The 27,602-nt window shown below is 41.5% G+C and overlaps 2 protein-coding genes and 1 pseudogene across 6 annotated transcripts in view; all 3 read left to right on the plus strand.

Moving 5' to 3' along the window:
• The window catches only part of ITCH (itchy E3 ubiquitin protein ligase), a 149,355-nt gene extending 143,673 nt beyond the window's left edge, over nucleotides 1-5,682 (plus strand). For both annotated transcript variants that reach the window (XM_023522193.1, XM_011378287.2), the window contains exons 24-25: nucleotides 191-263; nucleotides 2,241-5,682. In XM_023522193.1, coding sequence (XP_023377961.1) covers nucleotides 191-263; nucleotides 2,241-2,340 — 173 coding nt within the window. In that variant the 3' untranslated portion in view covers nucleotides 2,341-5,682. The remainder of the gene's footprint in view (nucleotides 1-190; nucleotides 264-2,240) is intronic.
• LOC111730862 lies at nucleotides 341-458 on the plus strand (annotated as a pseudogene).
• A 3,098-nt stretch (nucleotides 5,683-8,780) lies between the features above and the next one.
• On the plus strand, nucleotides 8,781-25,857 carry DYNLRB1 (dynein light chain roadblock-type 1). 4 transcript variants are annotated; one of them, XM_023522194.1, is made up of 5 exons: nucleotides 8,892-8,910; nucleotides 15,982-16,120; nucleotides 16,329-16,404; nucleotides 20,810-20,977; nucleotides 24,866-24,948. In XM_023522194.1, exons 2-5 carry the CDS (start codon nucleotides 16,112-16,114, stop codon nucleotides 24,931-24,933), a joined length of 321 nt encoding a protein of 106 aa, XP_023377962.1. In that variant the 5' UTR covers nucleotides 8,892-8,910; nucleotides 15,982-16,111; the 3' UTR covers nucleotides 24,934-24,948. The 4 variants fall into 4 exon arrangements, with proteins under 4 accessions (XP_023377964.1, XP_011376591.1, XP_023377962.1 ...); XM_023522196.1 differs by lacking the exon at nucleotides 15,982-16,120 and having other exon boundaries at nucleotides 8,781-8,910; XM_011378289.2 differs by lacking the exons at nucleotides 15,982-16,120; nucleotides 24,866-24,948 and adding an exon at nucleotides 25,475-25,857 and having other exon boundaries at nucleotides 8,782-8,910.
• The last annotated feature ends 1,745 nt before the right edge of the window (nucleotides 25,858-27,602 follow it).

Genomic DNA, 27,602 nt, shown 5'->3' on the forward strand with positions numbered 1-27,602 from the left:
CTCCATTTGGAAGTTTGATTGTTTTAATTGGCTTGCAAATACTAAACTTTACAAACAATATTAACACTGTGCTTCCTTCACTCTTGTTTATAAAAACAAATTCTCTAGTGATGGTGATACTACAAGATTGGAGATCACAATTTGAGAACCGTTACATTATCAAACTGTTGATGGTTTCACTATGTTTTAGGGAGCAATGGACCACAGAAATTCTGTATTGAAAAAGTTGGGAAAGAAAATTGGTTACCCAGAAGTCATACCTGGTAAGTAAAAGGAGAAATAGAGAGAAAATAGCCTTTTTCTAATTATCCTTTAGATATTAAAGCATATTAAAAATTGAGTCTTGGCCATGCTACCCTGAACAAGCCCGATCCCGTCTGATCTTGGAAGCTAAGCAGGATCAGGCCTGGTTAATACTTGGATGGGAGACCACCTAGGAAGACCAGGTGCTGTAGGCGTAAAAAATTTAAAAATATGGGATTGTAAGCTCACAAGGTTCTTGCAATCTGTGAGGTCAACCAAGGGTTGCCTCGCCTAAAAAATAAAAAAATATATTTTAAAAATTTAAAATATAAATAAAATAAAAATAAAATGTTTCCCCCATTGTATTGAATTATTTTTAATAGCTCTATTGAGGCATAATTTATATACTATAAAACTTACCCATTTTAATTCAGTGATATTAAGTAGATTTACAGAGTAGTAACCATCACTACAATCCAGTTTTAATGTATTTTCATTACCCCAAAACAATTTGCCTATTTGCAATCAATCCCTTTTCCCATCCTTGAATTTTTTTTTAAATGTGAAATTTAGAAAACTTAACTTTGAAGGTACAAGAATAAATCAAGTCTAGATAGCTATTGTGAGAGCTATTTTCTAACATGGTAGACAGAAATATTATTTTCTCATAATAAATGTACATTTATTTGTACATTTCCAAAAGTGTACAAAACTAAAAAATCAACTATAATCTTAAATACAGTGTATTGGAATTTAACCTAACATCAGCAATATTTAAACTTTATTTTGTAAGACATTTCTATGGTCATCTATGGACTTTGCTGGATATTCCTTTATTTTCCCCATCTGCCCTTTTTACTGGTTTTATTGTCTGTTCCTTTATATTTTCATACATACACATGTGTTTTTAAAGAAAAACTTGGCACCTTTCTTGAAAATCAACTGACCATAAATACACAGGTTTATTTCTGGGTTCTCAGTTCTATTCCATTGATGTATATGTTTATCCTTAATGGCAGTACCACATTGTCTTGATGACTATAGCTTTGAAGTAAATTTTGAACTTAGGAGGTAGGCATTTTTCGACTTTTTCAAGATTGTTTTGGCTATTTCCATATGAAATTTAGGATTGATTTGTCCATTTTTGCAAAGAGATCAGCTGAGATTTTGGTATGAATTGCTTCAAATTTGTAGATTAGTTTGGAGGAGTATTGCCATCTTAACAGTATTAAGTTTTCTGATCCATGCAGATGGGATGTCTTTCCATTTATTTAGGTCTTCTTTATTTCAGCAGTGTTTTATAGTTTTCATTATACAACCTTGCATTTCTTCTTTTAAATTTTTTAAGTTATTCTTTTTGAAGCTAGTAAAAATGGAATTGTTTTCTTAATTTCATTTCAGATTGTTTATTGCTGTTCTATAGAAACACAGTTGATTTTTGTACATTTATCTTGTACACATGTGTTTTGATTTGACCTCCTGTCCCTTACTTTTCTTCAAACTTAGAACAGACTGTGCCATTACACTGTTGTGAACAGCTTATCTCAGTCACACATTAGAACTGTCTTTATTACTTTTTCAAGTTCCATGTTTCCATTTGTAAGAACTAACAGAAGTCATAACTGTAAATTTATTTTTCCTTTGCAGATAATATTGTTTATTCTGTTGCCAAACATTTGCCTAGGTCATATTCTAAAAATATGACAGAGGGGACTAACATTTTACTGAGTACCTATTGAACATCAGGCACTATGCATATATATATGCTTGTTTTTTCTGTACCTGAGGTAAATATTGTTATTCTCATTTTATTAAAGAGGAAACCAAGGTAAAAGGACTTGGAAAGTTAAAAGGACTTGTTCAAAGGTCCAGTGACAGAGCTGAGATTTGAACCCAATTTTGCCTGATTTAAAAACCAGCATTGTTGTTATACTATACTGCTCATATATGATTCTTTGTACATTTCCTTTTCTGAAGCTAACAATTGTTACTTTCAGTTTTAACCGCCTGGACCTGCCACCCTACAAGAGCTATGAGCAACTGAAGGAAAAACTGTTATTTGCCATTGAAGAAACAGAAGGATTTGGACAAGAGTGACTTATGAGAACTTGTACCCCCAAAGGACAAGAACTCACTTGCAGTGTTTGTCCTTTTCCTTTTCTGTCTGTTGCACATCTTGTGGTAAAATTGGAATGTGACTGTTTAGAGAGTTACCTGAGTGTAAGTAAATTAATGTTATCAGTGAGATTTATCTCCCAGTGATTCTGGATTTCTAGTCAACATTTCCAGAAATCAGATCTGCACATGTCTAGTCAAAACCTTACGTAACATGAGATTTAACACAGCAATGAACTCTGCCTTGTCTTATTCCACTAGGTTGTTTTCTTAACAACAGTTATTATATGTGTGTCAAGTCTCACTTGGGAATAGGTTTTTTTCTTTTTAGAGATTCTGCAGATATTCAGGGAAGTCCCTTGGTAACTGAAATATCTAAGATCTTAATATTAAGCCTCTTGGTAAGAGGTGTTTGTTAAAAATGCAAGCTTAGTCCAGTTTCTGGGGATGCACGTTAACTGGCTTGTGCTCTCCCTCATTTCAGCCTGGCCTGACTGTTGTTTTTTTTCCGGAGCATGAATCTATGCATCATTTTGATGTTATCCCTGGAAAGTGATGCAAGACTCTTGCATCTCTCTAGAAAATGGTTTTGTTAAATTAATTTAACTTCAGGGATAAGTTGGTCCCAGCCTGCAAATGACTCCATTAACACTCTCCATTTGGAAGTTTGATTGTTTTAATTGGCTTGCAAATACTAAACTTTACAAACAATATTAACACTGTGCTTCCTTCACTCTTGTTTATAAAAGTTAACCTAGAATTGGAATTAATTTAGCTGAATTCATTGAAGGCTATCATTGATAATTTTTGTATGTTCTCTATATAAATTGCATCTTTATAATTTTGTCATAATCCAGCAACTTCAGTTATATTTAATTATTGCTAAGGAGATCAAGGTGTAACTAGAGTACTTTCTAGCCCAAATAGAGGTCAATGAAACATCCTCTAAAATTATATTTTTATTAGGGAGAGAGAGCTGTGGTATTGACAAAAGAAAGAAGCAATACATTTACTCACAATACAATTCTAGTAAACACAGAAATGTATTCTCTATGTGAATTAAAAGTCTTCAGATTTATCACTTCTCTGACACATGTTGGAGTAATCATTTCCATTCTTAACATTGTCCAGAATTGGATATTCTCTTCACCTTTAAAATTTTTTAAAGGTTCTTCTCATTACTATTTAATTTTAGACTGCTCCGTCAGTAACTAGTTAATGCACTTTGAACTTTTCTGTAGTTAACTTGGTCTAGCTTAGACTTTGTCAAGATGGCTCCTGTCAGAGGTTTGACTTTAATGGACGGCGGGGTGAAGCCTAAGCCAGCTAAGTACCTATCGTAGCTGCACCCTGAGGATAGCCTCATAACTCATGAAACAGGGACTTTGACAGTTTCAATAGCAGAGCATGAACAAGTAGCAATAAGCCAAAAATAAGCAGAGAGTAGCAAACCGTTATTCCATATGGAAAGAAATTTTTTAATCCCTTACTACTCTTCATTTACATCCTGTAACAACAACAAAAGCATTTTTAAACTCATGTATCTAAAACACTGCCATCATAAAATAGACTTATATGTGTGAAAGGATTGCCTTATCCAGAAATTGTCAATGTAAAAGGAGAGAGTAGGCTCTCTCTAACCCTATATTTATTTTGTTTTTTATTCTACATACTCCGGGAAATATACATAATATGGTCTCTAAAAGCCCTAGTTTTTTCCAAAGTAGAGACTCTCTGCCTTTTTGTTGGTAGGGGGAAAAAAACACAATTGCTTTGTCTTACAAAGCGAATGTCTGCCAACTACCCATTCATTATATAAGTCTGACCTTTGGTAATATATGGCTATGTGGAAATAAAGCCTTCTATAAAAACTTCCTATAGAGGTGAATTCTCATATTGAAATGTAGTTATCTGCAATATTTACTAGAGATTTATGAGATTAAATTATGAGATAATGTAAGAAAGTAGACTTTTTGGTTCTATATAATGCTTGATGATTCATTTAGGGACCTAGAAATATTGTGTGAAAATGTATAAATATCACCCAAAGGCTTTCTGCCCTATATTTTTAAAATACAGAATAGTTATATTTTAAGTAGTCCCAGCCCTAGTTCTATAGGGCTTGGCTATTTAATATTTTTATGGAAGAAATGTTTAGTTCTGGAAAAGGTAAAATGCTTGTATATATTTTTGCAGCCTGGGATCTCCCTTATCCCATTTCTTCCTTTATTTAAGTGGCCACATGTATATGTCTTCCCTGCTGTGTTAGGAAAATGGGGGCTGGATATCCCAAGAATCAGAGGTTTTATAAAAATACCGCAAATAGACAGTAGACATAAATATCTACCAAATGCTATCTTAAATTCTAGTCCAAACTGAACATTTGGAAATAGATTTATTGTAAGTGTTTAATTAGAGCGATTTCTTAAATCTGAACTAAATTGCTTTTAGAGTCCTTTTTCTCTGTAAGCATTGTAAATGCTAATAAATTCTGTTAAAATTTTTTTACTGCATGTTATACTGAAATAAAAACAAAGTAAAATGAGCAAATGCCCTATTCTTCTGCTCTTTGGGGAGGTTGGGGAAAGCAGCATTTCACAGCCTGGGTCAGGAGGGAAGAACCTCACTTGTTTTATTCAATAGAGTGGTTTAAAACTGATCCAGCGCTTATAATAATGAATTTCTGCTCTGTCTTTTATGATCTTATATTGTGCAGAAGAATCTGATTTCGTAAGACTTACAATAACTCTATTTAAGATTCGGGTACTAATTTTTCACCAAGAGATTGACATACCAGTGTCAATTCAGAAATTTAAGAGAAACATGACTTACTTGCCCACAAAAGTCTCAACCTAAATGAGCTATTTCAATCAAGCCCACTTTGCCACTTTTTATTTATCTGGTTAATAATCTAAAATGTTATCAGAAAGGACTCATGGAGTATTAGACTTCTCTATGTTTATATTCCTCCTTGTTTTGGATGTAACTCCATTCTTCTCAAATTCTTTAGGTTACCTACTTCTATTTAATACTGTTGGTATCTCCAGCCCCCCTCATTTTTTTTTGTTTGTTTTTGAGTTATTTATAAAATTATTTGTATATGTGCTATGCTTTTAGTAACTAAAAATGGAATAGCAGCACTGGATTGTATATTACTGTATTGGCATTCCTTTTTTTTCTTAAACTGTAATTTCAAATACTCAGGTAACTCTACAAGTATCACAGGGAGTCAAGTGCTCTTATAAAGGTCCTTCAGGGGGGCTGCCTCACTTGCATTTCCTTAAAATGTAAGACTGTTTATAATTAAACTTTTTTGCTCCTTCATTTGCACACTTCTGTTAGTCTTGAGTAAGAAGCTTTTCTCCACCAGTAGAGAAACGTTCTGTATGACCAGATCGTGTAGATTTTTGCCTCTCTGCATATGTAAATGACCAGGTTACAGCCTGTCTGTACTGTGGAGTGGGTAGGAAAAAACCTAGATAGACCCACCAAGGTGAGATTGGATTTGTCACTTATGTTAGAAGAAAACTAAGATGAAGACATCTGCTGTTCTGACGCAACTGTAGGTCCTCTTACGATTGGACCCTAGCCGTGGGTGCTGAGAACCACCAGCTACCTTCCAAGACTGACCTCAATAAGCTGTCCTCACTTGCTTCAGTAGACCTTTTTCTTATTAGGAAAACAGATGATCATGTTCTCGTTTAAAATAGAACCAGTGGAGAGTGGCTAAGGGAAGTGAGATTTCTTAATATGCTGGTCTAACAGTAACTAGAGGACAGAAACTGCAGGTCCCTCCCAGGTATTGAGAAGTAGAAACTATTAGTTTCTATTAGTAGAAACTAATCTGTCCCATATTAGCATCTTAGAAAGCTCTAACTTCAGTGTGGCTGAGAAAAGGGGAAGATGTGCTCCCCTCAGCATGAGGAAACCTTCCATGGGAAAATATGTAATGATTTGGCTCTCCAGCCCCAAACTCTACAAAGAATCAAACTGGGACTCAGCTGTGGCTGGCTGGCTGCTGTACTCTGAACTTTTAAGAAGAATGTCTCACATTATGTAACTCCAGAACAGAAACTGCTCTCCTAACCCATTTCAGTTGTCAATTTTTATGTCTATCGGGCTCCTCTGTGGTCAGGACATTTGGAGGGAAGGAACCAGGAGAATCTTCCTGGTTGGCAAGAAGAGTAGGGTCTTTAGTGGAGACCTCAGAAGGACAGTGTTGGTCTCAGAACAGGTTCCCATTAAGCAAAAATGCTGTGGATAAGAGGGTTTCTTCAAAGCATCTCATAGGGAAGGACCTTGAGAATTTACAGTCATAACCTACATATCACTGAAAACATCTATACTGTTATTTTTCCTCATTTCTGATTCAGACCTGCTCTTTTATTTGTCTTCCCTATCCTAGCAACCAAATACCACACTTGTATTCACTTAGTCCCAGGACTGTCAGCATTTATTACTATATCCCAAACACTATTAGATATGCTACATATAGTCATTAGATATGCTACATATAGTCATTATCCTGGCCACTCTCAGGGGTAATTATCTGTTTTACAGATAAGAAAACCAGAGGGTCAAAGTGATTGAGTAACTTGAAGTTTCCACAGCTATTCAGTGGCAGGAGTGCACATTGGGATCCAAGACTTGACCATGTTTTACTGTACTGCTACTCACAAATCACAACCTTAACCGAGTCTTCCATAACCAATTCAGCTCTTCATCTAATTGGTTTACAAATCCTGTTAAATCCGGCTCCAAAACTTTTTTGAATCACTTCTCTCAGAGCCACCCCCATTGCCACAGCCTACATCTTCATTCCTACCCTCCTAGTTGAGTGTAAGAACCTCTTGTGATTGCTTCCATTCTTTCCCCTCTAGTCCCTCTGTGCTGTTTCTGTGGAAGATTTCAGTCTCATGCTTCTGCCATGCTTAAAATCTACAGTGGTTCCTCCATTACCACAGAAAAAAACTCTAAAACTCATAAGGCTGGCATTCAGGGTCAACAGTCCCAAACTCTCACCTCATTCTGATTAAAGTCACATGAACTATTGGCCATTCTTTTTTTGTGATTGTGATATTAAATCCTTCCACTCCTCTCAGTCTGGTTCTCTGTATAAGATGGTGTGGTGATCCCTTGTGTGCTTATCTTCCAGGATGCTTTGAGGTCCAGTCTCTGCAGCCCTTACAGAGACTTACAGAACTTGTGCAAAGAGAGTACAGAGAGCTCCTGCACACCCTTCACCCATATTTCCCCAATGTTAACATCCTGTATAACTTGGTACAATTATCAAAACTAATAACGACATTGGTAAAAACACTAATCTACAGCCCTTATTCAGATTTCGCTAATTTTTCCACCAGTGATGTTTTTCTCAGTCTCCTCCACTCTGCGACAGTTCTCATTCATTTCATATCTTTCATGACCTTGACATTGAAGAGTACTGGCCAGGTACCTTGTAGAATGTCCTCAAATTTGGTTGAATGTTTTCTCATGGTTAAGGCCATGGATTTTTGTGAAAAATACCATAGAGGTGATAAGCACTTAGTACATGATATCAGGAGACACACATCAAAAAAAACCCATTATCAGTAATGGTAATCTTGATCCTCTGGTTAAGATGGTGTCTGCCAGGTTTCCTCACTGAAGTCACTATCCAACGTTCCTAACATGCAGATACCCCTGGAAAGAGCTCCAAATCCTTTCTCAATTGAGAGGCTGCTGTGGAATGAAAATTTGAAGTTCAATCATCTGTGTTGAATTCAGTAAACTCGTGTCTCGAAGAAACAGCATTTGTAAAGGGGTGCTAAGGTTACTGGAGATAGTGCGTGTGTAAGTGTTCTGCCCAGTAACGTGGCACACAAAGTTCACTAAATGACAGTGTGTTCTAATAAGTTATTTCCTGCTAGAGAACCTAGAAATTTTGTGGCCTGCAGGAGTAGAAGGCTAAAGAGTGAGAAAAGGGACAGCACAGGGCTCTGAGAAGACCCTTTTAAAAGTGAGAAAATGAGGGAGCACACAAATGTGAAGTGCCTCCTCCAAGGTAACAAAGGAGTGGGGCTGAGCTCAGAGTCCTAAAATCTGCAGACTCCCAGGCTAATCCTAAATACTAAATCAGGGCCTGCAAGGAATATTCCCAAGGAGGTCGCTCTGGAGACCTCTGAGACAGACTGCAGCGTAAACCCCAAATTTTCCTCATCTTTGGTGCATTTTGCCTCCGCGCCTCACTTTGCCTCAATCTGGGCGCAACGGGGTCTTAGCAACACCCTAAAAGCCTCTTCCGACACCGCTAACCGGCATCTTTTCGGCACAGCGACAGCTGGGAACTTTCTATAGCGGAACTCCTTCGCTTTTCACTTCAGACGTCGCTGGGCAAATTCCCCACAAGCCCTGGGCGAACTGCCTAGGGTTCGCTTGCCCTCCCGCCTCACACTGGTTCCTGATTGGGTACTGAAGCTGTCCGTTTTGACAGGGTGCTCTGCGCAGGCGCGGAAAGGCACTGGGACCGTGCTGAGCGCCCGCGACACGGAGCTCCCTGATCGGTTCGAGATGGTGAGTGACTGCTCGGTTCTCAGGGCTGGCGGCCGGACAGTGCCAAGGACGGCTGCTCACACCCCTGTGCCTAACCTTCCATCCTCCGGGGTTATTTTAGAGCGCCGGGTTGGGAAAGGGCGGGGCTGGGCCTGAGCTGACTGGAGGGCGGAACCCGGGAGGCGTGGGCCTCTAGGCCCTCTAGGCCCTGACTGAGGGAATTCGAGCGGAGCCAGGGAATCCCGCTGCTCCTTGACCGGAAGCAGGAGCAAGGGTTTTGGCTAGGGACTGACGAGATGTGGAGGCCGCCCACAGGCCCTTGCATCGTAGCATCCTGGGCCTTGTGCGATAAAAACGGTAACGTTTCCTGGAAACTTAATGTGTCAGGCACTGCTAAATTCTGTACGTATCTTGGTTTTCCTCACCACATCTCTATGAGATAGGTACGACCATTATCCCCAATTTACACACTTGGAATCCAAAGCCCTGGAAAGCTAAGTGCCTTGTCCCAGGAAATGGCGGAGGTGGATTTGAACCCTAGAAACTAGAGTGCTGCCTTTCTGTCTGTGTGGTTCTTTGGAGCTGCAGGGACTTGGTGCGTGAGTCAGAAACGGGAAGGTCCACCCTTGGGGATCCCAAAGCCTCCTGCTTTACGGCTGGAACTGTGGGCTCTTTACGACTTTACGGGTTTTTTTTTTTTTTCTCTAGTTTTCTATCCTCCCAACTTGTAAAAAACTTGAAAAGACCTTTGAAATGTTAAGCCATATGAATATATTACCTTTTCAAAAGTTTTATTTAAAAATTTAAAGCCTATAAGAGAATCGAAAAGGAAAAAGGAACAGTGCCATGACCTAGAGGTAACCAGTTAGAATTAGGCATATTACATATTACTTGTATTCTTTTTCACTTGTTTTTGCTTTATATAGTTTAGCTCCTACTGAACGTACAGTTGTGGACTCTGCTTTTTTCATGTACTACTACACCCCAAAGAATGACTTCACATCATTAAAAACATGTAATAATGCTTCAGACATATGTAATTTTATCTTTCACATCACTTTTAAACTAAAAAAGTAATTTTAACATAATATTTACATGCAGTAAAAAAAAATAATAATTTGAATGGATCTAAGTGAAAAATGAATCTCCCACCCAACCCTGAGCCCCAGCCTCAGTCTCCTTCAGAAACATGGTTAGTTTCTTGTATATTTCGTACAAGTATGTCTATCCCCCTTTTTATTACACATATATACAAGATATACAAGTTTCATCTCTGTGTTTTCTTCCTCTTTGTTCACATGTTTCTTGTGTATCTTGTATAAGCATGTATATGCCTCCTCTTTGTAGCTTGCTGCAATCTGTACTATGCAATTGTGTGTTTATACTCTTAAAAGCAAAACATACTTAGATGCACATTTTAACAAATTCAAATAGTACCACAGTATATAATGTAGAAAGTGCTTTGTAGTCCCATATCACTCCCCTATGGTAATGACTGTCAGCAGTTGGGTGTGTTAACTTCCACGTTGGTTTAGTGCTTAAGCACATTTACATATAAGCTGTTTATTGCATGAAACTGGAAACATATATGTTTATACATATTAAGTTTACTTTAGGCTATGTATAGATATCTCATTCTGCAACTGTTCATTAAAAATATCAAACATTTTCATGTCAGTACATAAAATCTACTTCATTCTTTTTAAAGACGGTATAGTGTTCTGTTGTATATACAATTAGGTGGTTTACAGTTTTTCACTTCTGGCAATGCTGCAGTAACTTCTTGTCTTTTTTATTTTTTTTTACACTCATACTAGTAATTATGTAGTGTTTATGTTTGAAAGATTCCTAGAAGTGGTACTTATGGCATGCATATTATACATTTTGGTAGAAACTGCCAAACTGTCCTTTAGAATGATGATATAAAAATCATCCATAATTCTTATTCAGTTTTACTCCACCACACAATTATTTTCATCTCTGTATTTCTTCCTCTCTGTTCACATATGCATATTTTTCAAGATATGTATACTAGTTTTTCTTTTTTGTTTATGTCCAGAGACATTTAATCTTGTTGCTACATCACCTTTGTGATGAATTGTTTTTAGTGACTACATAATAGTCAGTGAAAGAGTTGTACCATAATTTGCCAAACCATTCCCCTGGTATACATTTGGGTTGCTTCTAGTTCTTCATTAGTACAGATAACACTGTGATGAGTACCTCTGCATGTATAGAATTTCTTTCATTTTTCTTTTGAAAAAGATTATTAGATTATTTCTTTAGAAATTATCAAGAAAAGAATTTCTGAGGCAAAGGGACCAGCATTTTTATGGTCCTTGCAATAGTGTTGTCCTGTAACTTTTTCAGATGGCTGTATTGCCTTTGTACCAGTTTTGCCATATCATTGCCAGCATTTAAAAAGATACCTCAGCATTGCTATAATTTTTCATTTCTTTATTTACAGGGAATAAACATTTTTCTACGTGTTTGTAATTTCTCTTGTATTTTCTGCTAGTATCCTTTTGTCCATCTTAACTTTTAGAGACTTGATGTTTTTCTTAATCTTTTTGTGTAATGTTTTGGAATTATTTTTTTTCTGTTGTATTTGATGCAGATGTTTTTCTATCCTTTTGATTCATTTTTGTTTCATAGAAATTAAAATTTTTATGCTTAGTAGTCAGATTGGTTACAGTTCCTTTGTGAATCATTTGCTTCGGATGGTTATCCCTCCCATGCTGAACCAATAAATAATTCTGGAGTTTTATTGCTACTTGTTTTTCCATCTTTCAGCGACACATACCTGAGAACTGAAAACCCAGGAGCTTTGTCTATTTCCTGATGCAGATATTCATGTTAATAGTACTGTAAACCTAGAACGCTGAGGATACCAGTTGGGCTTTCTTTAGGAGCGAAACAGGAAGTTAGAGATGTGCGCTGTCCCTGGGGGGCTGCATATCCATTCAGATGTTTCTGGTACCAGTCGGCTAGCGCTTTAGGGATAACAAAATTTGAGGCAGAGCTGGCACGACTTGGATTCCTGATTAGAACTATCCTTTCCCATCAGAAAATGTCCCTGTTGGTGCTTGTGACCTTTTGGCAACATTTATTTTGTTTGTTGGCTCCTTTAGGGCTGAATGAGGTTGGTTTTAAGCAGTTTCCTCGAAACCCAGACAGGTAGCTGGTGTCCTGTACTTCCTGGAGACCCCTGGAGACCCCCTTATGGCCCCCACTCACCCATGCCTAGCCCCAAGCTGCCTGGTTGGGATTAAGTTGGAGAAGCTATTCTCTAATCTTACAGGAAACATTTTTTATTAAATTTGACTACGTGAAAATTTTAAACCTCTGATTATTGAAAAAAATTATAAGATTAAATGATAAAAGTAGGAGAAAAATAAAGTGCTTGGTGTAAGCTTTGTGGACAAAAGTCTATCTGAAATACGAATTTTGAAAATCAGTAAGATTTGTAGGAAAATCAATACTCAAAAAAAGATAAAGACAGTAAATTTCATTTTAACTTTACTAATCGTAAAAATTAAAAAAAGGTTGGCTTTCTGTTATTTGGTTTTTGCCTATTGGATTAATTAGTAAAGAATAAAAATACTTGGCAATATGGTCATCCCTCTGGTCCTTGAACATGCCAAACTTGTTTTCATTCACTGCCTTTACTTTCATCCGGTTATCTAGAGTGCTTTTCTTTCTCACCATTTAATTCTTGGCTTGAAGATTACATCCTCAGGTGTTCCTGACCACACTAGACAAAGTAGCATCCCCTACCCATGAGCCCTGTCCCTGTTCTCTGCAAGAATCTTGGTCACTTGTTTTTTGAAGGTCTCTTCCACCAGAATATGAGCTCCCTGAGGGCAGGGACCTCATTGGCTGTGGTCAGTAATATGTTCAGCTCTTCCCTTGACCTGTGTCCTTGGGGGTGGGGGGACATAACTCTTCTTTCTGAACCTCAGTCTCCTTGTAAAGTGGAGGTTATACTAACCATGCAAGGGTAGACAACAGATGTGTCTGAGAACATCCATCCCGATATCTGACCTGTAGCAGTTGCTGAGTAGGTCAGTGTATACTTGTAATGTCCTCCCTTTCTTGGTAAGTGTGTGTTTACTTTAAACAGCCAAATATCAATGGCTAGTTCTCATTAAACTTAGGATCACTTAAACCGTAGCTCTTTTTTACGTTGGGTACTGTAAGGCCATGTCTCTCATGCTGTGCTTAAGGTTGACTTTTGTAAAACATAGTTGTAGAAATGCTTTTTATTTTGTCTTTAAGTATTTATTGAGCCTATACTGTGCAAGATAACTGGGACTATAAAGCCTAGGTCTGTGCTCCCAGGGTGCCCTTGGTCTGGTGGAGGAGGCAGTTGTGAAACAGACATTTATATCCCATGTGATAAGTGCTATGAAGGCAGAGTGCCATGGGCATCCAGAAGAGGGGTAGGTTTCAGAGAAGGCCTCCCTTAGGAGGCTTGTGAGCTGAATCCAAACAATTTGGAGTTAGGTACATCACGTGGTGAGTGAAGGAGAGAAGGTTGCTTCCTTCAGAGGGAGCAGCACGTACGTATCTAGAGCACCCAGCTCAAGCAGGCTGTGCTTGCCCCCTGCAGTCCATTTTCCATACAGCAGCCAGAGCCACCTTTTGAAACATCAGGTCTTGTTACTCCTCACCTCAAACCCTGCTAGTGGCTCCCCAGATCTTCCCCATTAAAAGCCAAAGTTATTACTGTGGTCTACCAGGCCCACTGAAATCTAATCTGATCCTGGCTGCCTCTCTCATTTGGCCAACTGCCACTAACTGTACTTCAGCCACACTGGCTCCTTTGCTTTTCCTAGAACGAGCCACTTTAACACCTCAGAGCTCTTATACTCCCTCTTCGTGCTGTCTGGAACATTCTTCCTAGAAATTTGCATGGTTAGCACCCTCATTTCCTTCAGATCTCTACTCAGCTATCGCTTTAATGAGGTGTTCTCTGACTACCATATCTAAAATAGCCATCAGCCCCTGCATTCCAGATCCCCCTTCCCTACTGTAGCTGACATTTATATCTTACTTAAAATTTTTGTTTAATATCTAACTCGCACTCCCACCCGCAAATGTCAGCTTCATGAGGGCAGGGATGTTATGTTTTGTTCACTACAGCACCCCCTGGCCAAACACTATGTCTGCCACATAGAAAGCACACATATAGTTATTGAATAAATAGCAGTTTATGAAATCTATTTTCATTTCAGCCCTAATTTCTATCCTTCAGGGGATATTTTTGACCTCGGGTCTGACATCTTTAGTTTTAGCTTTCTCCTTCCCCAGTTTGATTGCAGGTTGATTGAGTTGTCCTGAATTGTTATCCAACTTATTCTTATATAGTCTTATTATGTTGAGTACATCAGAGCCCTATGGTCCCTATATTAGAGATCTCTCTCTTGGATACACAGAGGGGTTGAAAAATGTTTTTAAATAGAAACAATAGAATAAAAAGAGGCTGTTTTTTAAAAAAAGAGAGAACTTTCCCTGCTCTCAATGCGGCTTTTTTTTTTTTTTTAATCCCTCTTGCCTTCTTATTTTCATGTAGTTGCAGTCACAACTACTTTATTTTTGCATTTAGGTGTCTTTATTTAACATTATATCATAAACCTTCTGTGGCGGTATACATGTTCCGATCATCATTGTTCATATGTGTTTTACGGTCCTGTGAATGGACAGTCCATAATTTATTTGGCCTTTTCCCTATTTATTGGGCATTTCTGGCTCGCTCTGCTTTTTGCTATTGCAGATGTTACTGCCTCAAACACTTACCTGACTTTGTTCTTCTTTTAGTTATTCTGGATTATTTCCCTAGGTTGAATTCTCAGGAGGGTTCGCAAGTCAAATTGATTACTGTGTGGTATTGACTTCTCTTGTACTTTACTCCTCCTCTCCAGAATAGCACACAGTAGGAGCTCAGTGAAAGTCTGTTGGATGAATTATGATCTCATACATCCATGATCCACTGTACGGTACCCACAGAGCTATCTCTCTCCATTTATCCAGGCTCCAGATGTTAGAGGCATCAGGCTATTGGCTGTTTTGCAGGAGGACAAAACAGCCAATGCCCTTCTGTTGAATGAATTATGAAAAATGCCCTTCTCTCCAGCATTTGAAAGTTTTCTTACATCATAGGGAAGTGGGTGGTAGTGACTGGATTGTCAGCCTTGTGCTTACTAGAGAAAAACAATAATTCGTTGTGTAATCTCTATCGACTGTTTGGAAGCTCCCCCTCCCCCAATTCATTATTCCCTGGGGGTGGGGAATCACTCTCTTTTGGTAAATGAAGCCTCTGTTTCCAACATAGGCTGCTTCTCAGCCTTTGAGGAGCTTCTGATTAGTTCTGGACCAGTCTGGAAAGGGCAACCAGAGAACAAGCATACTTCAAGGCCAGTTTCCATCTACAGGAAGTTAGGCCTAGTTCAGTTGAGCAGCTTTTTATTGAGTCCCTTCTCTGCAGACTACTCTATGGACTCTAAGTAAAACAGTACCTAATGCATCCCCAGAGTGGTACAATCAAGAGTTTGCAGAATCAGAAGTGGGCACAGACTTCACTGAGTTGGGGATCAGTAAAGGATTCATGGAGGAGGTAATGTCTTAAATGTCTAGAAAAATTTGTTGGATTTCAGCAGAGAAGAGGCCTTATTTGGGTAAAAAGATATGGAGACAGGGAGGTATGGGCATATAGATGGAAAAGGGAGGGAAGGATAAAAGAGATGTAAGTGATAATATAGAAGGCCTTGCATGGCTATGTGAGGAACTAAACGTCTGATTATCCCCTCTGTTTACAAATTCCATGTGCCAGAGTATCTCACCCTGACTAGTTTCTGGAGAATCATGATTAACAAGCCCTTTCCCCAGGTACATTTCCTATGGCTATGTACCACGTGTCACCCCGTCTTAGATGCTAGCTTATTAAATCATTGAGTCTATACTCATAGTGTCATTTTGCTTCCTTTGGAATGTTTTCAGTTGTGCTGCTTGGGTCACAAATGATCATGTGTCTCCTTTCTATTAGACAGCACTGTTTGGGTTTTTTCTAATCATCAGAATCCTGTCCCCCAGGTATACCGAATATGTGAATCAGGGATGTGCCTATACTCCTGGGGATGGTATTTATATTCTGCTCCCAAATAGCTGAGGCAGGAGGAATAATAGTACCTGATGAGCAGAGGACCGGAAAGAGGCCTGCCCCATGCTGGGGGTGAGTATGTTGGTTTAGGTGCTAGCGGTGGCCTAGGGATCATTCCATATAGGCCTGGGGTGCTTTGAGGAGGTGCCACATACCCCGGTGTTACTTATTTATTGTTGGAAGACAAACGTGTGATTCATCTGCCACACATGGGTGTGAGGGAGTTAGTTAATGCAGCCTTCCTGGCCCCTCCTAACCTTGGTCTTGTTCTCTTTGGCAGGCAGAGGTGGAGGAGACACTGAAGCGACTTCAGAGCCAGAAGGGAGTGCAAGGAATCATTGTGGTGAACACAGAAGGTATGCCCTCCCTCTGACCACGACCTGCATGCATGCAGGCCTCCAGAAAACAGCCCAAACTGCATAACACTTGCTGTTTACTAAGCCCCTTCATGTACTTGAATTTTCACCTTTTTTTTTTTTAATATCTCCAGTGTCCTAGTACTGCTATTGGAATTCTGAATTTTAAAAAAGGAAAAATTTACTCAATCCCACTGCCCTGACAGATCATACTTTTCAGTATGCCATGCTTTTTCAGCCCTTGTCCAGGTGCATATTCTCTTGGTCATAATTATAGTTGCTACTCTTTTGGATATGTTTACTCATGAGGTTAACCATCCTTCATTTATGTTGTTTCTACTTTTTTGCTAGATAATGCTCTGGTCAACTTTGTGCCTGTAGCTTTTCCCTTCTCTTCTGAGACGTTATTTCAGCAACTAGAAGAGTATAGATACTAATTTTCCCAAACTGCTGTAGACATAGTGAAGAAAAGGACTAACATTTATCACACACCCACCTATTTTGGGCCAGGCCACTGGCTGGTGCTTTACAAGCATTCTATTTCATTAGTCCTTAAAACAGCCCTGTTGTCTTCATTTTGCAATGGAGAAAACTTAGTCTAGAAATTTAATTGATTTGCCTGCCATTACAGAGCCAAGATTGCATTCCAAGTCTGTCTGAATGCACTTGTGCTCTTTCTCCTACACTGCTGTGAAGTACCAGATTGTGGCTGCGGGTCTGCGGCCCAGGGTCACCTAGCTGGGCTCCCCCAGTTCTCTAGTTCAGTGTATTCATTCAGCTCTGATTTGTTTGATGCTCCTTGAGAGCCTCTGTGTATATGTGTTGTCATTCTAAGCCTTGTTCTGGAAAGGCAGGATTCTCAATAGCATCTGCTACAATAGAGCAGAATGAAAATCACCACTTGACAAAGTAGAGGTGGCATGTCCTCAGTTAAAATGTTGTTTTCTAAGACCCTGGCAAGCCTAGAGCTAGGCAGAGGGTGCTCCCCAGCTTTGTCAAGCTATAATTAGACCATGTGGTCATTAGATTCAAAGGAAGTAGCAGGTTGGGAGCTCTCAGGACACTGCGAGGCAGCAGCAGGTCCCAGGTTAGGTCTGCCACTGATGTGGCTTGTGGCCTTAGGCTTCCCTTTCCCCTCCTCAGACCTCAGCTGCCCCAAGTGGAATGGTTGGGTCCAACACCCAACGGACTGTTGTATATAACTCAGAGAGAGACTGTCTTCTGGGACTGGACATTTTTGACCCCAAGTAGGAGGGAACAGCCTCAGGGGCTGACACCCCAGCTGGGACCCCAGTCCTCCACTGGTATTTGCAAACTACAAGCCTTCATTCCTGCCTCAGAACTACCCCAAAAGTTGAGCTTTTTCATTGGGAAAATATAGCCCCAACTCTCTCTTTTTGGATACTAATGAGCACTTCTTTTTCATTACTAATGTAGCATTAACTTGTGTCCCTTTCATAGAGCTCCCACTTCAGTCTCTCATTTACATTTCACACAGCGACCCCACAAGACAGAAGTGTTTGCCCATTTTCATTTGGGAAATCCGAAGCTAAGAGAGGTAAGGTGACCTGCCCAAAGTCACCCAGCTGTGGATGGAGTTGGTCAGAACTCACTGTTTCCTGGGGCTTTTAAGCCCTCTGGAAGCTTCCAATTAAGGATGATTAGTTAGAGCTTTCCTACCCCATGATTCAGCTCAGCTGCCTCTTCCCGTGGGATGCCTTCCCTGATCACCCCAGACTAGAGTGATGGATCTCGACCCTGAACTCGTGACACACCCTTGTCCCAATCACTTACCACCTGCCACTGTATTTTGACATCTCTGTCTTGCCCACATGCAGATGATGTTTCATAATATAAGTGTGAATTTAAGCTGACTTGTCAAGAACTTAATGAACATTCTGTCCCATTTTACCTCTTCAGACCCCCTACTGTCCTCTGCTGTTACCTACACAGGGCAAAATAAAAGACTCAAATGTGTAAGCTCCACAAGGGCAAGGATTTGTCTCTTGTGTTCACTACTTTATCCCCAACATGTAGAACAGTGCTGATACAGAGTTTGTGCTCAATAAATATGTTAAATTTTGTTAATTTTTTTTATTGTTGATTGATGGAGCTGGGTTTGGTGGGAGGACCTGGTTATACAACCTGGTCTGAGCCTCAGATTAGAAATCGTGCCTCCCTGGTGACTAGCCTTCTGCACAGTCCCCATTTGTGAAGGCAGTGGCTTCGGGTAAGTGGCCTAATTCTTAGGCTGTCTTTTGAAGTGTCTCCAGTTTTGGTCCCTGCCCCCACCCCCTACACCTTTATGTTTTCTTTTGTTTTTAAAGTGAGCCAAGAAGTGGTTAGTTTCTTGTCTCCTTTACTCACCCATTGGTAGGAATATGATCAAACTCATGTCTAAACTACTGAAAGTAGCCCTTGTGATTTCTCATTTATCAACAGCAATAAATGCTTAATGTGGTCTAAGGACACTGGTGAACAAATCAGACCTGGTCCTGGCCCTGCCCCCCAGGGAGCTACAGTCTGCTGGGGGACAAACATAATGATAACTTCCGTAAAGGTGTGATTTCAAACTCAAGTAACCGTTCCAAAGGAAAATTGCATAATGTTGGGACAATGGAATGGGACATTGACCACATCTGGCAGTTGGTGGAGCCACCAGAAGATGGAGACCTGAGGGATCAGTGGGAGTTGTAAGAGAATAGGGGAAGGAAAGAAAGTTCCAGGTTCCAGAGGGGCTTCAGAGAAGGTGCCCTTGTAGTATAAAAAACAAACAAAAAACGGTCAAGAGGTTTGATCACCCCAACTGACCCCTCAAGTTACCTGCAGAATGGGATTTATTGTGTGAGTGATGTTGATACCAATGTTTATTACGTGCATACTCTTGCTAAACATTCTTAAACCACATTTAATCCTCACAGCAGCACTTTGAAGCACAGGTATTAGTTTACAGATGAGGAAATGGAGGCTTAGAGAGGTTAAATTACTTTTCTAAGTCTACGTAGCCATGAAGGCACAGACCCAGGGTATAAGTTCAGGTCATCACATTTCAGAGTTCCTATTCAATCATCACCCCTGCTGCTTATACTACCATCCTCAGGAAGGTTCTCCTATCAAGTAAGGCCTCATGGGGTCCTGGTGGACACACTATTGTCATCCAGGTCCTAACTGATGACTTCGTTGTCTTGTCTCTTAAAGGCAAGCAATTATACAACCTGTTCTCATGACTTCACTTGGCTCAAAACAGCCTCTCTGACTCAGCTGCTTCTCTTGCCACTATGTCCTCTTCTGCCCACTGATAAGTTCCTGTGCCCTAAGAAGACAAGGTTGGGCCAGTTTCTTGCCACCCAAGGGTAGGCTTGAGGTTGACTGCCTTTGGCTGATCCTTAGGCTGGTCAGTTGTGGACAGAATTAGCAGGGTCCTGGGTCCAAAATCCAGCCACTTATGTGCGAGGAGCTGCTTGTGCTACATTTATCACAAGTTCCTGTCAGCTGTGGGCACCTGAGGCCTTATTGACAGAGCCTTCTGTTGACATGGCACAGTGATTCATAGGTACCTGATGATCCAGTTGTTGAGGTTGTTCAAGTTGAGCCCCATTCCTCACCTCCATGACTATAGGCACTGTCCAGTGAGGGAGGTCCATTTAATAGGTCATCACAAGGAAATAGCCCTGAAACCTGAAAAGGCTTGATGCACAGTGATGTCCACTGCACAATAATTAAATTAAAAATACAGCCTCGGTACTTTAGACGTATGATGAACTCAGTGGAATGGCTACTTGTGGACTCTGAGAGCAGTAGCAATGCTGTTTATGAGGGTGTACACAGAGAAATGGGCTTTAATTTGGGGGCATGATCATGTGTACAGACAATGTGTTTACGACTGGGCCCTAAGTCTCCCTTGGTGGGAGCTGGAGCAAAACACTGGTGATGGTTATGTCTTGGTACAAACTGACCTTTTTTCTTCTTTCTACTTTTCAGTATTTACAAATCTGTAAGAGTTGTCTACCTTGTTCAGATTCTAAGTGTTCTGAATGATAGTCTCTCCTTTTATTACCAGAAACTAGTCAAGACAGTGTGGCCCTGTGAAAGGAGCCCAGCAGTGGAGACAATAGGCCTGCATTTGAATCCTGGCCCCACTGATTATCTGCTGTGTGACCGTAAGCCAGTCACCTCACTGCTCAGAGTTCTTGTTGCCTCATTGGCAAGTGAAGATAGTAACACCACCCTCAGAGTAGTTCTGGGGACTGGCACTGACATACTTGAAGTGCCTGTCAAGCCCTTGTAAATAGCGACATTGATTGTTCACTGCCAGTCCAGTACCCAAGAATTGGGGCTGTGGGTTGGGAGCTGGGCAGAAGGGAGCTCCAATACCCAGCTCAGTCTCTGTCTGCTCTCCCCTCAGGCATTCCCATCAAGAGCACCATGGACAATCCCACCACCACACAGTACGCCAACCTCATGCACAACTTCATCTTGAAGGCCCGGAGCACTGTGCGTGAAATTGACCCCCAGAATGACCTCACCTTCCTTCGAATTCGCTCCAAGAAAAATGAAATTATGGTTGCACCAGGTGAGACGTCTTCCATATCGCCTCTTAGAATCAGACTCTCACACAGTACATGCTCTGTAGCTTATCAGGAAGGCTTAGCACATTAGTGTCTCCTCAGGTTCCAGGGAAAGGACTGAAGAGTTGAAGGTTGATTACCTCACTGCCTGGCCAGGCTCCAGATGCATCCCCAACAAATATTCATAATGACTGTAGGTCAGACCCTGTCCTGGGTTCTAGGCCGTAGAGGGCAATCTTGATCTCATGGGGGAGATAGACAGGTAAGTACGACAGTCTCACCCTCGCCTTGTTTTGGGGAAATTCACGGAGCACTTGGAAACATAGTGGAGGGTGTGATTAGGCCTGCTTGAGGCAGTCAGCAGAGGCTTCCGAAAGGAGAGAACGTCTGATTCCTGAGGGCATAGGAAAGAGTGTAAGTAGGGCAGAGGGGCAGGAAAGCTATGTAAGGAAAAAGATTCAGTGATTCTAAACCAAATAATAAAGCAAAAATCTGTGTAGCCATTTTACCCTTGAAAAAATATTTAGTTGCCTGCTTCTGAAATACAGTCTTGTCTCTGGGCCCCAAACAGCCAGCTCTTCCTCTAGCATTGGAACTAATCACTACTTTTGTTTCACATGTATTGCTTGGCTTGCATTTAGGGACTGTGTAGTACAAACCACACCTGTCTGTTAGGATCATTCTCAGGGTTATGAGATGCTCATCCTGGGAGGAACCCTCAAGGACTGAGTCCACAGTAGGAACAACTGGGCCACTTGCCCTGCCTCACCTCACTCACGTTCATAGACTGGGGTGGTGGGCAAATTCTCCAGGACTATTTTTGCATTTCTACTTCTCCCTCTCCCTTTTTATTTTGGCTGAGCCATGTAGTAGTTGAGCACACATGAGTTAAGCGTGCACGTGATGATGCAGGTAGGCTGCAGTGCAGCTTGTCTAGGGCATCAGAATATGAGTAGGAAGGAGCGGGAGGTGAGACGTTTGGTCTGATTTAGAAAAGGCCTTAAACACCAAACTCAGCTGTGTGGACTTGACCCTGTGAGCAGAGGTTTTTTTCAGGCAGGAGGTGATTGTGACTGGGGCCTGGATGAAGGAGGCATAGGGAGGCTGAGGACACTGAATGCCTCTGGGCTTGGCTACAGATGGCAAGGAGGCTGGCTGCAGAATTCTGAGGCAGTTTGATGGGGGCCAGCCACTCCCAGCAGCAGAGTGATACTGGTTTTGTTCCCAGACTTGTTCTAGCCCAGTCTGGATGCTTGGAAGGATGTGAAGGAGAAAACCATAAAGACAGGTGGGGGGCCACAGTCTCCCTGGGACACTCCCTAAAGAGGTGGAGACAGAGCAAGTCCATCACAGATAAGAATATAGGATAACTTAAGTCACTTATTTCAAAAACATGCCATAAACTGTTTCTCAATTTGATCACTGTCTGATGCATCACGTGCCAACCAATGAAGATGTCTCTGATTCTGCTAGGGAAAACAGATTGCAGACGGCAGAGTCTACTTTCCCACCTTTAGCTCTTACAAGCGTGACCTTAAGCAAGTTACAGAACACCTCTGAACCTGTATTTCCAAATTTGTAAAATGTCAAGTACTGCTCTAGTCTTCTTAGACTCCCAATCTGGTTGAGTGTGTTAGCATGGGTTGGGGCAGAATTGTTTGGAAGCAGATTTGAACTCAAATCTCTCACAAGATTTCATGCTATGTGACGACGGACAAACCTCCACTTCCCTAAAAGTTAGACTAGGAATAGTCCCTCTACTGGCCCTGCATGTCAGAGCAGACCTGCACCCACATGGGAGCTCACAGGGTGAGACAAGGACAAATTATGCAGCCTCCAAATCAGACACTCCATGGACAGCGTCTCTTGACCAAAAGCTTCCAAGAATGTCTCCTCTGGAATGGCAGAGTTGTCTGAAAGCTCGTGGCCATTTGTGTCTCGCTTGGCAGCAAAGGCATTTCCAGCATGCCCTTGAGGACCTGCAGGCTTTCACATCTCATGGGAATAGTTGGTGCTTGAGCCTAGTGTAGGCAACTACCAAGATAGAGCTCCTTCGTGTGGTTCACTTGCTCAGAAGCCCTTCAGCCTTGTCAGTGGAGACAAGGATGAAGTGGCTAGACCGTTGCCTGAGTGACACATACAGGCCTACAGGAAGGGTGGTCACACTGTCTCACTCTTGCTCATTCGCTCACACTCACACACTCATGGGCCCACACACACAGACATCTTGTTATTGCTGGAGGGGTGTGTCTTTTCGAGATTGCCTTAAACACAGTGACTATTCCTTCTGAATGCCCTCATGACTTCTCCAGCCACCCCTCTGCCTTTCAGGGCCTCGAGAGACTTCAACTTCTTTCCCTGGGCCCCCGCCCATGCTGCCCTACAGCTGGCAACACTCCCATCCTGCCTTTTCACTTGGCTAACCAGCCTGCTTATCTGCATTTTTAAGTCTGTCTCCCCCACTAAACAATTCCAAGAGGACAGAGACTTGTAAGCACGTCGTAAGCATTAACAAATATTTGTTGAATAAAGAATGACTCCTTGAACCTCCTTCCATTGCTGATACCCCACTGTGGGGTCAGTGGTGAGGTCAGCAGTAGGGGATGGGGGTCAGGGATGTCTGTGGGACATGGTATTTGGATGAAAACCAGTGATTTGACACCTTGATACACCCACTTTAATATAGCAAAACAAACAAAAAACAAAACTGGATTTTGGTGCCAGAACTCCTGTGGGTAGGAGCCAAAGAGCAGAGCATCCGAGGCATCAGGGCTGGAGCGCCTTAGGATTTCCAAAGAGCACAGGCCCCACAGAGGCAGCCCCTGGCCTAGAACCAGGGTAGCTGCTGCTTCTTTGAGGTGGGAAGACAATAACTTGCACCCCACATTGAGGGAGCAACCTGGAGCAGCCCTTCCCAGGAACGAGGTCCGCCATCTTTTCTTCCCACCGAGTCTTCCTCACTGATCATACTGAGAAGCTGCTTCTCAGACCAAAAGTGGCAGCAGCTGGTTTTACAGTTTGGCTCTCCACGTATGTACCAATTTCACCCCACCCTGGCCCAGAATAGCCCATATGAAGAGGTGTTTTAAGACAGACTTATTAACCTCCCTGATATATAGCTTAGTTAACAGCATAATCAAGCTTTAACATTCTGCTTCCCACGAAGCACTTGGAATGGTATTATCGAATTTAGGACTCGATTATTTGGAAGAAAAAATAATAATATTGCTAATTGTGCATTTTTATTTGTGGCTTGTTAATTATTATCTCTTTTTATTAGTAAGTGATTTTTCACTTACACAGATTGTTTAGCCATGTAACTGTTAGTCATATAAGATCTGCTTCTTCCAGTTGCATCAGCCAGCAGTCATGGAAAGAAGCATGCTTTAGGCTTGAATCTGCAGACACAAAGCAGACATGGCCGAAGTCCTGCCATTTCTCTCCTTTTCAGCAGGGGGCAGACCAGAGGTGTTCAGAGCATCTGTCAAACCAAGTTCCCCATACCACATTTTTGCCTTGGCTTGGGCAAGTCATTTAACTCTCAAAGCCTCGGTGTTCTCATTTGTGAAATGAGAAAAACCCTAATATTTGCCTTATTGTATAATTCAAGAGTTCATTGAGGTATACCTTATGAGAGGTGGTTGGCACAGGGCAGGGCACCTGGAAGCCTTGGGAAGGTGTTTGTGGTTTAGTAATTAAGTTGGCAAAATTGAAACACTCTGCTTCTCCAATTTCTTCTATAAAATGAGAGGAAGTCAGGCTCACCCCCGAGGTTTTACACTTGCTATGATTTTATGATGGACATTCCTTCTTGCTGGGCTGGATTCCCATAACTGCAATCCAGGTAGCTTTGGCCTTTTTTGACCTGGTACCTTTGAAATTTTCTCATCCAGAAGGCTCTGGAAGGCCAGCAACTGAGCTTGTGACAAAACTGACATTAACTCAAGAGCAGTGGGGTTGAGGTTGGAATTCCATCTTTGATACTAACTAGGTGGGTAACTTTAAACTAGTGTTTCTCCCAGAACCTGCATTATCAGTATCACCTGGGAACTTGTTAAAAATGCAGATTCTCGGGCTTCACCTCAGACTCACTGAATCCAAAGAGCTGGGGGTGGGGCCCAGTCATGTTTGTATTGAGCCCAGCCGTCCAGGTTATTCAGATGCCCTCCTGGAGAACCATTGCCATAGGCAGTTCATTCAAACTCTCTGAAACTGAGTTTCCCTACCGGGAAAACAGAGATGTTAATCCTGCCTCCCTGTTGGTACTGGGAAGATTAGAAAAGAGGCCTGCAGCGCACTGGTGGTCACACTTGCCGAAACCCCCCCAGGAAACTTGCAAATTACCTTGTTTTCCCAGCAACTAGAAGTCATCTGAGCATTGATGCTTTTTAATTCCCCAGCCCCATTTTCTAGTTGGTGATTTAATGATTTATTTCCTTTCTAGTGTGTTTTTCTCCCATTTTACGTTTAATGATTTGTTTTTTCATTTTTCTCTTTTGCAGATAAAGATTATTTCCTGATCGTGATTCAGAATCCAACTGAATAAGCCAATCTCTTGGCCCCCCACATCATTCCTTAATTTAATGCCTCCCAAGGTTAATAGTGTTAATCATGTCAACCAACTGGCAGGTGGAAATCACCTTAGAGCCCACACAGACCAATCTTGTGACCACAGTGGGCTGCAGCTCTGCGCCACCCCACCTCAGTCATCCCTCTGCTGGCCAGTTGCCCCTGAGTTCCCAGGAGGGCCCTCGTTCCTCAAGTCCAGATTTTGGAGCCAAGAGCCTAAGAGAAGCCCACACCCTGCTTTCTTTTGACCTTTGGTTCACTTTGTCACCCTTGGAAAAGGCTGTTTTTCTTTAACTAAAAATAACTGAAATGCTTACCCTGCTGTGCGTATTTAAATACTAGGTTGAAGAGGCCTCTCTCTTCCAATGTCATCTCGTGGTCTGAAGGCTAGTCCCGGTGTCCCCTTCTAGCCCCTGCAGCAGATTATGTTTGTGGCCTGAGAGGCCTGGTCCTTACTGCACCTGTGGCCGTACTTGGTAAGCTGAGCCTGGTTCATAACTGGTACCCTAGTATCTGGGTCTCTTGTCCCTAGCCACTTCTTTTATCATTTTTCCCTCCCATCTTGTAAGTTTTTTCTACTACACTGCCCTGGGGAAAGAAAAGGAGCGATATTCGAGTACCCAGAATGCACCTGGTGTATTATATACTGTGGCTCATGTCATCCTCACAGTACCCTACAGACAGAGTGTTATAAACCATCTTAAAAATAAGGAAATTGGGGTCTAGAGAATGATTTGCCCGAGGTCTCACAGCTGGGAGCACAGGTGTTTGATTCCAAAAGCTCTGCTCTTCCGCTCTGCCTTCCCCAGAAATCCTGGACGGTCCGATTCACCTGAGTGAGCCCATCCTGGTTAAACATCTGCCTTCTCTTAGACCCATGTGTGGGAGTCCCAGAAGGTGCCTGCTACTCTATGAGGCTGTAGGCCACTCATCATCCAGCAGCACTCTGGGACTTTTCTCCCAAAAACCATATGTATTTATTTTTTATTAGATTTTTCTTTTCATCTCATTACAGAAGGAAAAGATTCAAAATTGTAGCACAGACCTTGAAGTCCCCCTTCATTGTCCTTCCTTCCCTGAAAGTAACCTTGCTTACAGTGCGAGTCCTTCCATCTAGCAAACATACTTTTATAAATTTTCCAGTAAAGTAAAACATGTGCCCTTGGGAGCTTAGGGGTGTAGTTTGTAAGAACTCAGCAAATTTCTTCAAAATCTCCTATTTTAATGAAAGATTGTAGGAATTTGCACTCCATAATATATCCATGTTTGTCTTATTATAGAAATAATCCTTTCAAATAATTTCCCCAAAATCTCTAAATAGAACATTGCCTAGGAAACCACTGCATGTGTGCCTGTACCTGCCGACCCAGGAAGCACACCCAGAGGAGAGGGTGATGGCAGGACTAGAGCAAAATGACCCTTAATTGATAATTATCTCAAAGATTCTATTTTAAAAGAAAGTCAGGTGTGGTGAGCAGTATCTTCTCTTTGTTCTCAGTGGCTGCTAGTACCTGGGATCTGAGTGAGGTTCTCGAGACCTGGCTTGAGTTTCTCTTAGAAGGATAATGGGAGAAGAAGGTCTGATTAACATACATTTTCCCTGGCATGTGAGAAGATCAGGCTTTAGAGAAGGGGTGGGCATCTGTCCCTGGGGGAGGAGGTAGTCTGGCTCCAGAGAGAGAGTTTGGGGACCTGACCCTTCTTGATTCCCTTAGTCCCACTGTCACATCCTCTCGTTTGCCTTAAAGTTCCCCATCCCAAAACTCTTCCTCAAGGTCCTGAGGAAAGTTTAGGCTCAGTCTGGCTTTGGGGAAAACCAAGCGACTCACAAAGATTCTCTGCCTCCTGGTCCCTTGGGAGTGGATTTCGCACATGGGAAGCCACTTGGATGCATTCCAGTTGATGCAGCATGTAGAATTCCCTGGGCTCATTTTAAGATGTAAAAATGCAGATATTTGAAAGTCTAAATAATGGTGTAATACATGCAAATACTCTAGTGTTTCTGTACTTAAAAGTAGCAAGTATACAGGAATATGGTACCTACTAAGGTTATAAACTGAC

This window comes from Pteropus vampyrus, unplaced genomic scaffold (assembly GCF_000151845.1).
Source record: "Pteropus vampyrus isolate Shadow unplaced genomic scaffold, Pvam_2.0 Scaffold336, whole genome shotgun sequence".
In the NCBI taxonomy this organism is placed as follows: Eukaryota; Metazoa; Chordata; class Mammalia; order Chiroptera; family Pteropodidae; genus Pteropus; species Pteropus vampyrus.

Coding starts and splice junctions, on each gene's coding strand:
- DYNLRB1 (XM_023522194.1), top strand. Junction 16,405..20,809: donor CATTGTGGTGAACACAGAAG/GTATGCCCTCCC, acceptor CTCTCCCCTCAG/GCATTCCCATCAAGAGCACC. Junction 20,978..24,865: donor TGAAATTATGGTTGCACCAG/GTGAGACGTCTT, acceptor TTTCTCATCCAG/AAGGCTCTGGAAGGCCAGCA.